This window comes from Urocitellus parryii, chromosome 2 (assembly GCF_045843805.1).
Source record: "Urocitellus parryii isolate mUroPar1 chromosome 2, mUroPar1.hap1, whole genome shotgun sequence".
Taxonomy (NCBI): domain Eukaryota; kingdom Metazoa; phylum Chordata; class Mammalia; order Rodentia; family Sciuridae; genus Urocitellus; species Urocitellus parryii.
The window spans coordinates 84031667-84049476 of NC_135532.1; the positions used below are offsets into that span (position 1 = coordinate 84031667).

The 17810-nt window shown below is 37.1% G+C and overlaps 1 protein-coding gene across 2 annotated transcripts in view; it reads left to right on the plus strand.

The window, feature by feature from the left end:
• Window positions 1-17810, plus strand: part of LOC113199601 (phospholipid-transporting ATPase IB) — a 630500-nt gene that overhangs the window by 180286 nt on the left and 432404 nt on the right. For both annotated transcript variants that reach the window (XM_077793137.1, XM_077793139.1), the window contains exons 8-13: window positions 892-961; window positions 1984-2111; window positions 3566-3677; window positions 9823-9988; window positions 14118-14245; window positions 15128-15205. In XM_077793137.1, the coding sequence (XP_077649263.1) occupies window positions 892-961; window positions 1984-2111; window positions 3566-3677; window positions 9823-9988; window positions 14118-14245; window positions 15128-15205 (682 nt within the window). The remainder of the gene's footprint in view (window positions 1-891; window positions 962-1983; window positions 2112-3565; window positions 3678-9822; window positions 9989-14117; window positions 14246-15127; window positions 15206-17810) is intronic.

Consider the following 17810-nt stretch of genomic DNA (forward strand, 5'->3'; position numbering starts at 1 on the left):
TTTTAATTCTTTGGATGCTGTCCTTAAAATTAGGTATGAAGAGGTGAATTTGGTGTCAACATACTTTATATACAAACAGAGATATGATAAATTGTGGTATAAAGGTGTATTAAGAATTATAATGCAAAAAAATAAGAGCGCTCATGTATAATGGCATAATTTGGTGTGAACATACTTTATATACAGAGTTATGAAAAATTGATGAATAAAAGTTCAGAGCAAAAATTGATGAATAAAAGTTCAGAGCAGAGATCAGCCAAATACAGTGGTATTCACAGTGCTGTGAATGGATAATTATGATTATAATGCATTCCACTAGTTTCATGTATGTAAGAAAAAAAATAAATAAATAAACAAAAAATTAGGTATTGGATTAAATAGTTACCTTTTGACCCAGTAGAAAGTATAGGGAAGCAAAAAGGTTTGTCAAGTTTATGCCTCAATTCCCTAATTTCTGTGACTGTCATTTTCCTCAAAAGGTGTGTTTGTTCTGGCCACTTCTTTTGGTCAGGTGTAGGCCCAGCCTCAGCCTTTAAGGATTCCCCTAGCCCAGTGATTGGGTCTTACTTGGGGCATCATGTGTTTTTGATATGACATCCTTTCCTTCTCATTGACTTTCAGTCATTTCTGTCTTCTGGAGGCCAGGGGGTCCTTATGTGCAGCCTGCAAGAGTGGATTATTTGGGCAAACAACTTTGTATTGCTGTTGAGCCCCAAAGATGGAGAGTGTGTCTTCCTTTATCACCAATCACTACTACTAACCTGGTTGTTTATAACAATGTGTTTTGAAGGACTCATCAGCAGACATGGTTTCCATAATAGTTGATGAACTATGAATCTAGGAAGATGATATAACTAAATGTGGCCCTCTTTTTCCTTTTTCTCTCCTTAGTGAACCTCAGGCAATGTGTTATGTCGAAACAGCTAATCTAGATGGGGAGACAAACCTTAAAATACGTCAGGTAAAGTTACCTTTATAACTCATGTTATAGATGTTCAAGTTACAGTTGGTCCCAAATGTACCAGTCATTGTCTTTTGTGGAGAAGTCGTTCAGCTGCCAAAGGACAGGCCTTCACCCTAATGAAATCTATGGAAATAACGTGTCTTTAATTTTAAGGGGAATTTTTTTGAGAGGGACCAAGAAAAAGTGGACTTTATTGAATTGTAGGTCATGGAGGGAGGGTATCATGTTTTCCTTTGTATCTTACTGGCCTCTCTATTTGTGATGCTGAAGAGAGGGGACATCCTCAGCCAGATTGAGCTGGGTGTTGGAAAGAAGAGCAACTCTAGTGGACAAATGGAATAGACAGGCCCTGGGTATCTCAATTTACGTTGTGTTGAAATCAAGATTCTAATTCTGGAGAGCGGTATATTATACCCCCAGTTTTCATGTCTTAAATAAAATTATTCTCGCCATACATTTTATTCTAGCATGAGAAATAATATTTAATGTATTATTGACACCTTTTCTGCTGACTAAAGTTTAATTCAATAATTCTGTCCACAGATCTTTCTTTTCTCCGTAGATTTAGACATTATCTTTTCTATTTGGAATTAATGAAGTTTATTATACTATTCTGTTTTTTATGTATGTTTGGAAATGTTCAGAATAAAATGTTTTAAAAATCAAAAAAGAATTAGCAAGTGCTAGGCAGTGTAAAATATTGAAGGAATACTTTATTCTGTTTTCTTGACCAGTGTTAGAACGCTTTCTGAAAGTCATTTCAATATGCTATTATTTAAGCATGGATGTTTCCAGCACTGGTGGAATCTTCACCTTCTGCTAAACTGAAATCTTTTGCATGAGATTGTTGTGGCAAAAGCTGCCAGCTATCAGTAAGGATTTTGTGGGGCTAATATTTGCTTTATTCAATAATTGCACTGTAGATGGCTGGTTATATCCTTATGATTGACAGAATGCTGAATGTTGTCCCTTAAACATGGAAAAGAGTGTTCACTTTTGTCTTTTGATTTAAATTTTAGGGTTTGAGTCAAACTGCTGACATGCAGACGAGGGAGGTGTTGATGAAATTGACAGGAACCATAGAATCTGAGGGGCCTAATCGTCACCTCTATGACTTCACCGGTACCTTGCACTTAGATGGGCAAAGGTGTCAACTTTCTTTATTATATTATTATTATTATTATTATTATTTTTAATAATGTGACTAAGAGTTACTGAAGCTTTGGAAAAGTTGTTTGTTTCCTAGTCTCCTAATATTTGAAAACTATAAGATTTCTCCATATTTAGCTTAATTCTTAGGCAAACTCTCTACCAAGTGAGCTACAACCTCAGCCCCAACTGAGCTTTTCTTGAAAAACTATTTCAACATCAGTTTAAAACTTCCCTTCCATTTAAACAAAAGTGATTTTAAAAAATAACTTTATTTATTTATTTATTTTTTATGTGGTGCTGAGGATCGAACCCAGTGCCTTGAATGTGCCAGGCTAGTGCTCTATGCTGAGATAACAACCCCGTTCCCCAAGAAGTGATTTTTGACAAGAGCCCAAGGCCTAAGATGAAATTCATAGTAGTTCTTCCTATGTCCCTGTGACCTGCAGAGTAGAAGAAAAGGTTTTAGCTATAACAAACAGAAAAAGCAGGAGAGATACCTGAGTTGTTTAACAGTCAATAAACTTGTACGAGAAATTTATCCTTTTTTTTTTTTTGCTAGCTCTCTTCTAAATGGAATTTGTTTGTATTTTATAATTTTTATTTTTGCAGTGCTGTGGATCACACCTAGGGCCTTCCACATACTAAGGAAGTGCTCTACCTCTGAGCTAGGACCCCAATCCCCTTTTGTTTCTGGAAACTTGAATGAAGTAAATTGTTATTCTTCCTCTATAGAGTATTCAGTGCTGGATTGTCTATATTCTATTGTCCTTGTCTCATGGTATTTGTTTTATTGTCTGAGAGTCATCTTGGTCAGATGTTGGGGTGCAGTCTCTATCTGCTGCCCTTCCTTTATCTGCATGCTCCTTGTTAGTGCCTCCACAGCCTGTCAGGTGCTCCTTTTTATTTCCAATAGACCCATGGCTGGGAAGGACCTGTTCATAGTCATCAACCCAAAGCAAATATGATAACTAAGTGCACTTGCTTGTTGATTGTCATTTAATATGTGTAGCCAGTGAATTTTTAAATTATCACTCATGTCTTTATTTGATCATTACATTATCTTTGACAAATTTGATATGATACATTTATGGCTTATTTTTTTTCTTATTATAGTCTATAAAATAAATTGGGTTTTCCAAATGAATAAGCGTCTGGTTGCTATTTTAGCTCTTTCTTTTCTAGGTATTTTGTTTCACAACAGGATTATAAGAGACATAATTCCTTTTAAAACTTCATAGGAAAAAAATAACAGCCTCTTTCTCCATAGTGATGAGTGAATAAAATGGACATTTTCGTGGTTCTTTTTTTTTGGTAGATTAAGCCAAAGGTAACATTTATTGATCAAATTTGACTGAAGGGAGCATTTGCTTTATTGTGGGTTTATATTTAAGGGGTAAGCTCAAGCTTGTCAGACTATCATTAAATATCAATGTTGTTTCTTACTTTTAGCCCTGTTGCCCTTGGGCCTGACCAGATCTTATTAAGAGGTACACAGCTTAGAAATACTCAGTGGGTCTTTGGCGTAGTTGTTTATACCGGACACGACACCAAACTCATGCAGGTAAAATGTTTCTATGCTGAAAAACAATAATAATTTTAGTTTGTCTTTGTTCTTACTTATTTCCCCCCACCCCCCTTTTTTTTTTGTTTTGTTTTGTTTTCATTGAGTGGAAAGTTTGAAATTGCATTTAGGAAGCTGAAGTTTGTCTTTCAACCTAAATTAGGAAAGAGAGTGCCTTAGGTAGTTTCTTCTGGATTTTCATCTTAACAGATACTTGTTACCTCTTGCCTGAAATACAGATGGTCTTTGTTTTCTATATTTAAGAGGGATGAATGATTCTAACTTACATTGTTTTCTGAACTTAAGTGGGAATTAGCTTTAACCTTTTTTTTTTATTTCTCAACTTCTTTTTACCCCAGTTAATTAGATTTCACAGTAGATTTTTATTTAGCTGAATTAAAGAACTTATGCTTAGTCTTCATATACCAAAGGAAAATATTCATTTAAAAGAATTTTGCTCTTTTTCCCTGTTAATTTTTTTTTTAAAATCTCATTGGTGAATTGATAGCACAAATTATATTATGACACATTTGATCAGGCAGCTTTTGAAATTCCACATCAGTAGTGTCCCTCGTGTCATTTCTTACATTCCTTTGGTATCATTTGGGATTATTTTTTGCTAGTGGTAGCTGTTAATGAGAATTGACTTTTCCTCTTGTTTGCCCTTTTATGTAACTTATAAAGCACACATTCGGCTGTGTTTCTTCATTAAAAAAAAAAAATATGGTGACTACCGTGCAACATAAGTCTTATGTTAAGCCATATAGATACAGTAATGAAAAGTCTAGTCTTACTCTCTGGGAACCAGGTGGAATAAGGAGTAGTATGGAATTACAAAAAAGAGATGTTATAAAATGTGTTGTTACAAAATCCTACAGTTGTATATAAAAGGATCATATGCCCAGGTTTCAGGTGTTATTTGACTGGATACTACAAATAATCCTTGGGCAGAAACACGTTTTAAATAATGCATTAGAGGAAGGGAGATTGGTGTGTTGATCCATTCCTTGAGGTCAAATGATAGGATGAGAGCATTAAGTATTAGAATAAATGGAATGATAGACCCAGAGCCACACCTGCTGATTGATCAGTGAAGACTGGGAAAGGAATTAGGATTAGAAAGGTGGAGACACTGAAGTTGAAGAGCATTGTTGGAGCTGTTGCCTGACAGATGGTTAGGTGTGTAGGATACTCATCTTTGAGTCTCTGAAGCTGAGTGTGTATGTGTGATGGGTCCTAGGGTTGAACCATGGAAATGGGAAGATTAAGCTAGAGCTGTAGATGGTCACTCAGTGCTGAGCAGTAAGGGACTGACAGGCTAAATTAATGGGTCGATGGTGTTGCTGTGATTTTGAAGGTAGGATGACAGCAAGGTTGGGGCAGAATGGAATTCCATGAGCCAGGTGCGGAAATCCTCAGTGAGAAAGGGGGAGAGAGAGGTCAATGGACCTGCTGCCGGGAAGGGCAGAATATAGTGCAGCCAACTGGCGTGAGTTTTACGAATGAATTTGTTAATGTGGCATTAGAGGAATAGAAATCCAGAAGCATTACAAGGTCTTCGATATACATACAGTAAACTATCTCCAGATGCCAAGGGATGGAGTCTTTGCTGAAGTATCTGTGCTGTGGAGGAGGCCCTAGTGAAGGTGTGTCCTCCACTGGGTAAGGCCAGGAGCAGGAGGAGATCTTGTGAAGCAGGAGGAGGACCGAGGGCAGTTTCAGTCACAGAAGGGTAGGACGCTAGGCACAGTGGAATGCTCACAGAGATTGTGTGTTGGATTCCATGGCAGGTAGAAAAATGAAGAGTTAGCGACTGCTGGAAGACAACTCTTGCTGGATCAAGATTGTTCTGCCTATCTGAGATGTGTCCCATTTACTCCTTCTGCTCTGGCCTCATCTATCCACAGAGGCTGATTAGAAAGCTTTCTGAGCAGTCTGTATGCAAAGTCTTTAACTAGGTGAAGAGCTGATTGCTGTGCCACCAAGTGAGTAGCATTGAACTTCTGCAGCCCAATGACAGTGACCTTGGCGAGCACTTGGAACTCTAATAACCAAGATCACTATTCCTTTTATTTTGTGATGAAGTGATAAAGAGATCATGGGTGGCAGGGCCCCGATTCTAGTTTTCAGCTTGTGCACATCACAAATCCAAGCACACTCCAGGCTTCCTTGAGAATTGGGTCACTTTGTAGGGTATGGTAAAGTTTTCTAGATCATACATTGGTGATATAGCTTTCTAGCTAAGGTCCAATAGTTATTTGTACTTTAAAACATTCTCACCATCTCTTTAGCTAGCAAGGTGTGCACCAGGTGAGCCCATGCAGTTTGTAGCCCATGAGTGGGAGAAGCACTTTCCTTTCCCCTCCATGTGACAAACTTCTTGATGAGGCTTATTGCTCGAGTATAGAATGATGGAAAGCCCCAGAAACATCTGTGCTCCTCTCACTGTGCCTTTAGGGCTGAATCAACAAGTAAAAATAATGAGCTTTTAAAAGAATATGATATCACACACATAGCTGGAAGCCATCCTGTCTGTGTAATAACATTTTTTTGTCTGTACTTGTAGTACTTGACCACAGAGAGGAACTCAATTTCTTTAGGGTTCTTTTTCTTTCTTTTTCTTCCTTCCTTCCTTTCTCTCTCCGCCCCCACTTTGTTGTTGTCTTTAAACTTTTAGGTCACTGCTTTCTACTGTTGAGGGTTCCCTCTGTTAATGCTTAGTGTAGTTCCATGTAGAAATCTTTCAATCTACCATTTCTATTGGTTGATTTAATGGGAAAGAGAGAAATCATCACCTTAATTAGAGCAAAAATTAGTATCAACAAATCATGCACTGCTCTAAAAAATTCACACATATTAACTCATTTATTCTTCAGTATGAGGAAGGGAACTATCCCTATTCTTATTTTATAGCTGATGAAACTGAGGCACATTGTATAAATACGTAACCCAAGCTTAGAGATGGAGTTGGGATTTAAATCCAAGCAGGCAAACTCCGAAGTCATTGTTTCAACCAGTATTCTGTGGCCCACTTTCTTTATAAGAAATAAAATATATGAAATTCAAGTCTTAATTCAGCTTTTTCAAAATACCATTTTGACCTGTTTCTACTTAAAACTCCACTGCATCAAAGTAGCAGTGTTTTTTAAAGAATTTTATAGAACTTGTGATTCCATTAGGAATTTAACATTAAAAGTTCATCATTCCAAGAAGAGATGTTCAGGGCTTGGGGCTGAATGAGCAGAGCATGGCTTTTCACAAAGTGCAGGTGTTGAAGCCTGATGTTTGTGGGTCATTTCTGTTGTGTTGGATATAAGATAAATCTTCCTAACCCTGTTAACTATCTGTAGTTTAACCACTGGAAAAGATCAGAAGTCAATAACAAATGGGGTCCTAGAAATGAGGTTAATTGTATTTTTTTCCTTCCTGTTCATTCAATGAATGTTTATTAAAAATGATAAGATCATATTTACTTTTTAAAAGATTAGGATAAACAGTCTTGGAATGGGCCTGCTGGCTTTGCTGGGAGACCAGATGGGGACGTGTTGTACCAGTTGACCTTTTATATGGTATTTGATTGATGATAAGTTGGCCTTTACTAATGGATTTCCATTTAGAGTCTAAAGGAATTTTTTGAAAAGCCTGTAAAGGACAAATAGTTTAGGAACTAAAGAGAAAGAGGAAAAAAAAGTATAAATAGAAGAAATGATGCGGTGTTATTTAGATTTCTAAAGGACTTAGCTTTTCAAAATCCCAAGTATAACAATCCCCAACTTCCCTACCACCAAAGAAAGCCATGGTGACAGCATTACAGAATTTCTAGGTTTGGTGGTAGAATTCAGATAGAGTTCAGTGACATCATGGCATGAGATTCTCTCTGAATCTTAGGAGTGATTTGCCTCTTGTTTTAATCTCAATTTTAGTTTTACATTGCAACTTCACTTATATTCTTTCTGAAGACATTTCCATCCTAGCTCTCTTTCAATGATCAGAGAGATTGAGGATATAGAAGACAGTGCTTAACTTAAGTTTGATGCATTTCTGTGTTAGTTAATGCCTTATAAGCTTCTCTGTCACCCAGTCTTTGCAAATCAGTTTGGCTTGTGGAAAGCCAGGGCTGAAACTCACGGAAGGAGACTTGCAGACTGAAGCTCCAGCACCCACCTCACACCATCCAGTTCGTGCCTTCTGATTTAATGCAGGCATTGCCTCACCTCCAGGAATGGATTATCATAATTAATTCCCACCTAGATTTACTTTCCTCTGTGTTTCCTCAGCCATTTGTATTATTGTATTTTTTTTCCTATTGCGACTTAACAAACTCCCACAAATTTAGTGGCCCGTATAGCCCCCCAAGTTATAACCCCCCACTTCTGTAGGTGAGAAGTTGGATATAGGTCTCACTGGACTAGAGTTTAAGATGTGGGCTGCTCTTCTCTGCAGGAACTGGTGGGTGTCTGCCCCTTACCTTTCAGCCTTTGGAGGTACCTGTTTTCTTTGGCGTGTGATTCCTTCTCTCCATCTTCTAAGGCAGCAGTATTGTAGCTCTCTGACCATCTGTTGTCACCTCTCCCTCTGATCATGATAAGAAAAGGCTCTCCCTTCCAAGGACCCTAGTGATTAGATTGAGCCCATTTAATTAATTCAGGACACACTCCCTATCTCAGAGACTTTAATCATATGGGCAAAGGCCCTTTTGCAGCCAGCACAGAGGCACGTGCCTACAATTCCAGTGGCTTGGAAGTCTGAGGCAGGAGGATCTCGAGTTCCAAGATAGCCTAAGCAAAAGCTAGAGGCTAAGCAACTCAGTGAGACCCTGTCTTTAAATAAAATACAAAACAGGGCTGAGGATGTGGCTCAGTGGTTGAGGGCCCCTGAGTTCAATCCCCAGTACCCCCCCCCCCAAAAAAAAAGTCCCTTTTGCCATGTAATATAACATATACATGTCTAGGGATTAGGATGAGTGCCGCAGTCCGGCTGCAGCAAAATAGCTGGGGGTGATGAATAACTTGTGTACGTTGATACAGCAGGAATGGGAGCCATTTATTGTAGGACAACAGAGCTATTTATACATTTTGCACAGCTTATCTTAATTAGCATAAACTAGATACATCAATCGACCAATAAGGAATCTCCACACTTAATGGCTCGCTTTTGTTACTTCTCAAACCACTCCCTCTGACATTTTGCCAGGCACCATCCAGACTTGTTTACGAACTCTAACATTTCTCTGGCAAAATACCAGGTGTTATTTTTGACTTATTTACAGACCTTAACAGATGAGGGCATTACTTTCCCCACAACAACTACTTTCAGAAATCATCAAATAAAATGACTGCAGGTGTGTAACTATCTTGCTCAGGGTGTTTTATTGACTTTCCCACTGCAGAGGGGATTTAGTCTTAAAATTTGTACCTGAAATGCCATGATCCTTGACTCTAGCTTTCATCTCTCTTCCCACGCTCACCTCCCAACACTGGCATGGGCTCTAGCCTCATCAAGAAGTTTTACCTTCCTGTCTATGTTCTGCTTATGATTCGGGTTTCTCCTGTCCACAAGGCCCTTCCTAACTTTTCCTTCTCATTTCTTGTTTACAGTTCTCCAAGTGAATCTTTATCCATCCATTTATTTTTACACCTATGAATGTTTTATTTTGCATTATTGATGTAAATGTCTTTGCATATATCTTCTTTCCTCACATTTTTATCTAATGGAGGGAAAAATATATCCTTTAAAAATATCTCTCTGTATATTTATTGTGGAGCTGTGTTATTACTTTGAAGGTTCTCTCTAGATTTTTTATGGTATAGACTCTCTAAGTGTCTCTTGAATTAGCAGTATTCTGATTTCTTTTAAACTGGACTTAAATCATGTAGAGTCTCTTGTGTTCTATGATAATGGAAGTGGCTAATTTCATACTAAGATGTAGTCATTGTGAGTGTGGAATGAATCATGTGGAGTTAACTAGCTGTAAATTCAAGAGCATGATATGCTTTCAAATTTCATTGGTAATTGGAAATTCATTTGGAAAAGAAATTGTCATTTATTTTTCAGGTGTTGAATTTGGTTGTTTTACTTTGTTTTCTCCCAAGTAGGCCCACCAGTCTGTTGTGTGAGTCTCATTGACTTTAATGCTGTTTTACAGAATTCCACCAAAGCACCTCTCAAAAGATCAAATGTTGAGAAAGTAACCAATGTGCAGATCCTGGTGTTGTTTGGCATCCTCTTGGTCATGGCCTTGGTGAGCTCAGTGGGGGCCCTGTACTGGAACGGGTCTCATGGTGCAAGTAATTGGTACATCAAAAAGATGGGTAAGTGTTGGGGTGGGTTGCTCATTGAAATAGGACAAAAGCACCTTTGTAAAGTCCTTCGAGACCTGGTCAATCAATATTTGTTGGCTGTGCCATCCTTCTGTTTCCTCTGGCTTATGTCATGAAGCGAAGATGGGCACATTTGGGGTTTGTTTATACTCAAATGATTATTATTAAACAATTTAAAAATTTATCTTCTTTGTAGTTGCTCTCAGGATTACAATGTATATCTTGATTTATTGTAATCCATTTTTTTATTATACCAACTTAATTTAAGTAAATAAAGAAATGTCACTCCTACTCCACCTTCATTTCTTCCCCTTCTTGTGCTATTATTATTACAGGTATATGTTACCAATCCAACAATACAATGTTATAATTATTGCTTTATATGACCTTATGTCTCTTAAAGAAGCTAAAAGGAAAAAGAAAAATTAATTTTATGGAGATGTTTTATATTAACTTACTTGCTTACCATTTCTGATACTCTTTTTCTTGTGTATTAGTTATTGGCAGGTTATCATTTCTTCATGAACTTTTATACTTTCATATGTATTATATCTGCATATAACACCAACATTGCAGTTCTATAATGAAATTTTATCATTTTTTTAAATCCAGAAGAAATCATAAGTGTATGTGATTATAATCTTTTAGAAGTACCTATATAGTTTTCTTCACTGTCATTCATTGTTTCTTTATATGGATTTAATTTCTGTCATTTGTTTTGTTTTTCATCCTAGAGAACTTCATTAAATATTTACTTGAAAGTGGATTGGCAACAAATTACTCCAGTTTTAATTTTAGAATGCCTTACTTTCTTTATTTCTTGAAGGATAGTTTTGCTGGATATAGAATTCTTATAGAATTCCGATTGACATTGTTTTTTCCCTTTCGGTACTTTGAATGTGACATCTCACTTTCTTCTAGCTTCCATTGAATTGATTAAAAGTCTGTTGTTAACTGTATTTGTGTGTGTGTGTGTGTGTGTGTGTGTATGATGTGAGTCTCTTTTGTTGCTTTTAAGATTCTGTCTTCTGTTTTCAATAGTTATGTGTTTATTCTGTTGTTTGAACTTTGTTGAGCTTTTTAGATGTGCAGATTAACTTTTTTTCTTTAAATTTGGGAAGTTTTCAGGTATTATTCAATATTGCTCTGTCACATTCTCAGTCCTCTCTCCTGCTCCTGCCATTATGTGTATGTTGGTATCCTTGGTGTGTCCTATAGGTCTCTGAGGCTCGGTTGATTTTTCTTTTTCTTTTGTTTCTCAAATTAGATAATCTGTGTTAACTTCTCCTCACATTTACTTATTATTTCCTCAGCCAACTCAAGTCTACTGTTGAGTTCCACTAGTGATTTTTTTCATTTCATTTATTGTATTTTTTTCATTCCAGAATATCCATTTGGTTTTTTTTTTTTTAGAAATAACTTCCCTTTGTTAATATTCTTCATTTGAGAAGTTGTTGTAATCATGCTTTTCTTTAATTCTTCAGCTTCCTTTAGTTATTTGAATATATCTTTGCTTGGTTCATTATTTGAAGTCTCCTTAGTTTCTATTGCTCTTTTTTTTCTTCTTTATTTACAAGTTTCATATTTTTTTTTGTTTCTGAAAATTGGGTATTTTAGATAAAATATTGTAGAAATTCTGGGTTCTGATTTCCTATTCTTTCCGGGGCCTGTTGTTGCTGGGTTTTGTTTAGTTTTTAGTGACTTTTCTGAACTAATTCTGCAAAGTCTTTTTTCTCTTACAGTAGTAGTCACTGGAATTACTGCTCTATTTCATTTCTTTAATTTTAATTTTAAAATTATTTTTAAATATACATTGGATTCGAATACATTCACAGATTTGTGCGACTCTCACTACTACCTAATCTTAGAATATTTTTATTTCCTCAGAAAGAAACCCATCCACATTAGGCAGTTCCTTACCTTATTTTAAAGTCTGGATTCTCTTGGGTCAGTAGGGCTTGCTGGTCAGCCAATGACTGGTCTTTAAGCCAGGAAGGAGTCTATCCTTTGTTGTTTGGTCTGTGGTTGGTTAAAGGTATATCCCTGACATTTGGGGAGATTAAAGTGCATCCTACTTTCATTTAGGGACTGGTAGCTCATGATTGCCCTTTTTGGTTTCACACGAATAGACACAGCCTTGCACATGGATGTGACTTTTTACCTTATCAAGGAGAAATGTACTCTTAGGAAGGCTTCTTTGGCTATATGTTTCCCTGAATATCAATGCTAAGTTTCTAGCTGGTTTCCTGTTTTGTTTGTGGAGATATTTGCTTTCCTTGATTTGTCACTGAGATCTCTGTTGTTTTTGATAGTGCCCTTGGCATGGACTTTTTAACACTCCATTCAAATAACATCAATTCCTTGAGTGTGTTCCTGTTCTGATAGCCAACCCTACTTGGGGTAGCAGCCTGCTCTGCCCTGGGATAGAATTTCTGCAGCATGGAGCTCCGGGTAGGGGAGATGGGCGCTGGTAGTCATCCTGGTCTATCCCTACCACCCAACTGGAGCAGAATTTAAGCAACATGAATCTATAGCTCTGGGGGTGGAGTGGAGAAGTAGTTTTTTGAGGGTTTATTATTATTCCTATCTTTCAATATATTTAGTTTTAAACTGATTAAAACAATTTTAAAACTTTTCTAATTATTCACAAAGAAAACTCATACACATACACTTTTTAACTTTCTGGGAGAACATTTGTTGCCACTTTACAAATGTGGGACATGTGACGGGAATTTCAGTTGTAGTTGGATCACAATCCCTTGGTATTGGTGCTTAAACTTTGGGTTTGGACCAAACTAGCCTCAAATGTGGAGACTGATACTATGTGTGCATATTAATTCTGCACATGTCACAGTCTGGGTACATGTATAGCATTGACACCATCTTGGTATACAGGCTTTGTGGGAATTGAATACCATTTACATTGCTTCAGTAATGTCAAACTCCAGCACTAGCTGCATGATTTACAGTGGAACAATGTTCTTTTTGTCATATTCATAACACTTTCTGTCTTGTTCTTATGATAGCATCTGAGTAACCTTGACAAAAGCCAGCAGACTTAACATTTTCATGGTCACTGTTGGAACTTTGACTTCAGTTCCTAATTGACTCTGCCCTTTCTTATCTCCTTTTGATGATTTTATTTTTTTGGTTAAACTTTTTTTACATACAGGTGGGGGTTGTATTTTTTATGGAGCTCTTCTATTTCATGACTTTGGACCAGAAGTTTTATGGTTTCTGGAGCTTTGAGTTTGGCTTTTTCCCTGAATACACTCTACTTTTGAACACTATTTATAATAATATTAAACATTTTGAGCTAGTATTCAAAATCAGAAAATTTCAATTTCTTTAAAAAAATTAAAACAAAATTAATTTTAGGAAAAATTTTTAAACTTTAAGAAATCATTTATTAACATGTAATCTTACTGGCAGACAGATATTCATTTCTAAGCAAATGCTATACTTTATGGGCATCTGTGTGTTGGGACTTAGAGATCCTATTTGGTGAGTCCAAATTCTACATCTGAGGAAGAAAGGCTGTCAACTGGCTAAGTGGTGGTGAGGGTGGTGGGAGGGTGGGTCTGCTGGCCAGCTGGTGACTACTCATTTTATTCTTTCCTAGCACTTCTTTCCATCACAACCACCGTCCAGAACTCCATATTTTAATCAAACCACCATTTGATTTAATTTCTTGGTTCAAAGCTCAGTACTGTGGTTTAGAGTTGTTACAGATTTCTAATCACTAGTCATCACCTTCTGCCTCTCCATTAAAAACCTGCTGTGTTGGTTCCTGGGGTGCTCCTCAACCTCCTCTTTAACAGCTGTGTCCTGCTGCGTGGTCACGTGGAGGGGCTTGCTGTCTCTGCTCCATCTATCCCCCACCACCTCCTAGGAGAAACCAGCTCATAGTGACAGAAATTGTGTCTGACTTGTCTCTGTACTCACAATTCCTGCAATAGAAGATGCACAACAGCAAGCACTTTTAACTTGGATCTAAATAAGCCAATAAGCAACTTTTTTGTCAACATCTTTTAGAAAAAATTCAAAATAACAAAAACGAAAAGAAACTGAATAGAGACTATAATTAAAGCTATACAAATTCCTGGGTTTTCTTCCACAGAATCAAGCTCGGATAATTTTGGATACAACCTATTGACGTTCATCATCTTGTACAACAATCTTATTCCCATCAGTCTGCTGGTGACTCTTGAGGTTGTAAAATACACACAAGCCCTTTTTATAAACTGGGTGAGTATTAAGGTGGAGTTTGGGATATTGGAGAAATGCCAACTACTGCTTTCTAATTCTCTCTTGAGCCTTTGTCACTTAATTGAGCTCCTAGAAAAGGAAGAATGGAGTCCATTTATGACTAGGTCTGACGGTTAAGTCGTCCAAATAGACAGCTGGTAAGGGTTCCCCTGAGAAATGGGGAGGACAGGGTGCCTGCCCATTCACGGGGTTGTTGTAAAGACTAAGTGAGATAGTGGAGGCAGGATGCTCAGTGGGTGCTTGGTATCTGGCTGTAACTGGTGTGGATGCTTTTAAAGTCTCATTTAGTGCCAAGGAAATACACTCTTAAGTGTGTTTACTGTAGTGTTCATCATTCACCAAAATGTATTGTGAAAGTAAACTTGGACTTGATTGGAAGGATAGAGTTGTACATGTGTATGTGCTGGGAATAGACCCAGGACCTTGTGAATGCTAAGCATTGCTCTATCACTGAGTGACATCCCCAGCTCTAGAGTAGGGATTTTTTTTTTTTACTGGATTTTCATGGCCCTTAAGCACAGGACTTCAGCAGCCAATATTTGCAGATTAGACACATTTATGTGTATTTTATTTGGTCTTCACAGGATTCCTGTGAATGGGGGACTAATCAAGCTCAGAATCCTGAAGAGTTGGTCTAGGTCATGAAAAAACTAAACTTTCTGTATATAAAAGACCATATTTTCCTTCTTAAATTCTGAAGTTTCTGTATCTTAACAGTCACTGTTTTCACCTCAAAATTAAAAATCATATTTATATTAAAACAGAAGGATTTTAAGGTACCTGTTGGTAGCTTCTGTGTTAATCTGAATAAATAATCAATGGTACATATTTTCCAAAGTGTGCTTTCTCTCTCTTTCTCAGGACATAGATATGTATTATGTAGGAAATGACACTCCTGCAATGGCCAGGACCTCAAACCTTAATGAAGAGCTTGGGCAGGTGAGAACCTCTTTGAGAACTTTGGGTGGTAGTGGTGGCATGAGCAGGAGAGGAGACAAGTGTTAGCAGAACAACTATGGAGAGGTTTTGTCAGAAAAGATACCTGTGACTGTGGCTAGGACCTCTGAAGAGTTCTATGGTATCTGAAAGTATTAACAAATACAAATTTCCCTTGCCTTTGACTTGTTTTTCCTATCTTTTGTCACATAGAAGTTACCTGCAAATAGAATAGTACAAAAACATGGTACAAAAAATATATAAGAATAAAAATTTGAACATTTTTTTAAGTGTTGGTTAGGAGCCAATGACAGGGAAAACAAGGATCATATAAGCAGATATTGGGAAACCCCATGAAATGTGTGGGAGCTATTTGAAGGTTATATGTTCCTCACATGTTTACATTTTGTTTGGAATATTCCAGAGAATCAGTGTCTTTCTTGCCTTCACCTAGAACTCTTCTTTCCTCTACTGAGTTGTATTTTGACTTATGTCTGTTGCTTACATTGAAATCACAGCAGTTGAAATTTGAATGCACTGTAATTAAAGATTATGATTTCGATTTATACATTGTAAACTTCCCAACCACCCTATGAGGTGGGTGCTATCATTGTATAGATGAGAAAATGAACACCTTACTCCAGGATCCCTGGATTAGTGAATGGCCTTATGCTTCCCTGCTCAGTGTAGAGTGTCTCCCTCATACTTTGTGTCCAACTGGGAAGATGCAGGTGAGATGTCTCAGTCATGAGAAGGCTAGAAAAAGTCTTGAAGCCTTGGTTGGAGGTAGGCATTCTTTCCCATTCTGCAATGGTTTTTATAGTTTTGTTTGTTTCCAGAAAGTCAAGGCTTAAATTTGTGGGCAAAATCTTGTGATAGAGTAGAACTTTATAGACAAAAATTGAAGGTGTTTCTTTGATAATATATTTCAAATCTACTTGGAGATCATAGCAGATATTTCTACCTTTTCTTGAACTGTTCATATTCACATCCGTGCTTTTAAATTCTTAGTATAACAGGGTGGGTTGTGATTTAAGAGAGCATCCGTGGCACAGAGCACAAATCCTCCCCAGCAAGCCAGCGTCTCTGGCTTCCCTCTGCCCACCTGTGTTCCACTCACACAGGTGAGGGATAGTACCCAGAATGGGTCTCTGGGTACTTTTTTTTTCTTTTTTTTTTTGGTATAGGAGATTGAACCCAGGGGTGCTTAACCACTTAGATTTATCTCTATCCCTTTTCATTTTGAGATAGAGTCTCGTTAAATTGCCTCGAACTTGCGATCCTCCTGCCTCAGCTTCTCAAGTCCTTGGAATTACAAGTGTAATCGTGCCACTGCAATTGACTCTGGATCTTGAATTTTCACTTTTTTAAAAAAATTTGATACCTTATATACAATCAGAGATATGATAATTTGTGGTATAAAGGTGTATTAAGAATTGTAATGCAAAAAATAAAAAAAATACATAATAAATAACTATAAATGAATTAAACTTACCAGTAAAGAAACAAACAAACAAACAATTTTGATATACACTATTTTTTGTTGTTGTTGATGGACCTTGATTTCATTTATTTATATGTGGTGCTGAGAATTGAACCCAGTGCCTCACACATGCTAGGCAAGTGCTCTACCAGTGAGGAACAAACCCAGCCCTCACTTTCTTTCTTTTTTTTTTTTTAATCTTACATTCTTTCTTTCTACACTAGGTTTGTCATTAGTAAAATCATACTTTGATAAGAATCTCTGTGTTTTTGGTACATATCAGACTACTTTTGTCTTCTTTTTGAACGCTTCTCCAGTTTGCTAGGCAAGAGTCTGTCTTCTATGTTCTCATAACAGTCTTTCCCAATATAGTAATATAGTAATATAAGAGATGTGATTAGTCATGTGGTATCTGTTTCTTTATGGAGACTTTTGAGGCCATTTGAGAATAGAGAATTGCCCTGTACAGTGGGCCCTCTCATCCACAGGTTCTGTATCCAGGAACGGATCCAACCTCAGACTGAAAATGTAGTTGAGTCTATGATGGCTGTGTCTGTATCTAACATGTACAGACTATTTTTTCTTGTCATTATTCCCTAAACATACAGTATAACAATGATTTATAATAGCATTTAAACTGTATTAAGAAAGTCATCTAGAGATGATACAGAAAGGAAGCATACTGGAGGGTGTGCATAGGTTTTATGCAGCATTGTACCATTTTTTATAAGGGACATCCCTGAATTTTGTTACCTGTGGGGTTCCTGAAACCCATCTCCTGAGGATACCAAGGGATGACCGTATGGTCTTTAGTTGCCTTTTTCAGTTTAACACAGTGCTCAGAATAGAATTATTTTTGGGTTCCATAAAGAAGCTCTGAGAAATGGGAGGTTTTAAAGGACTCAAGACACCTAGGGTGATGGGGGGAAAGTTTGCATAGGGAAGAGGTTCTGACTTGGAACCTTTAGTATCAATTAAGACTCGATAGGGTGAGTGATAGCAAGTCTTGATGATTTCTTATTAGGAAATTTTCACTTTTTAACATTTTGATATTGCTTAATTCTTTTTAAAAAAGGCAGAAGGCAGATCCTATTCTACTTCTATACCTCCAGACTTGATGTATAT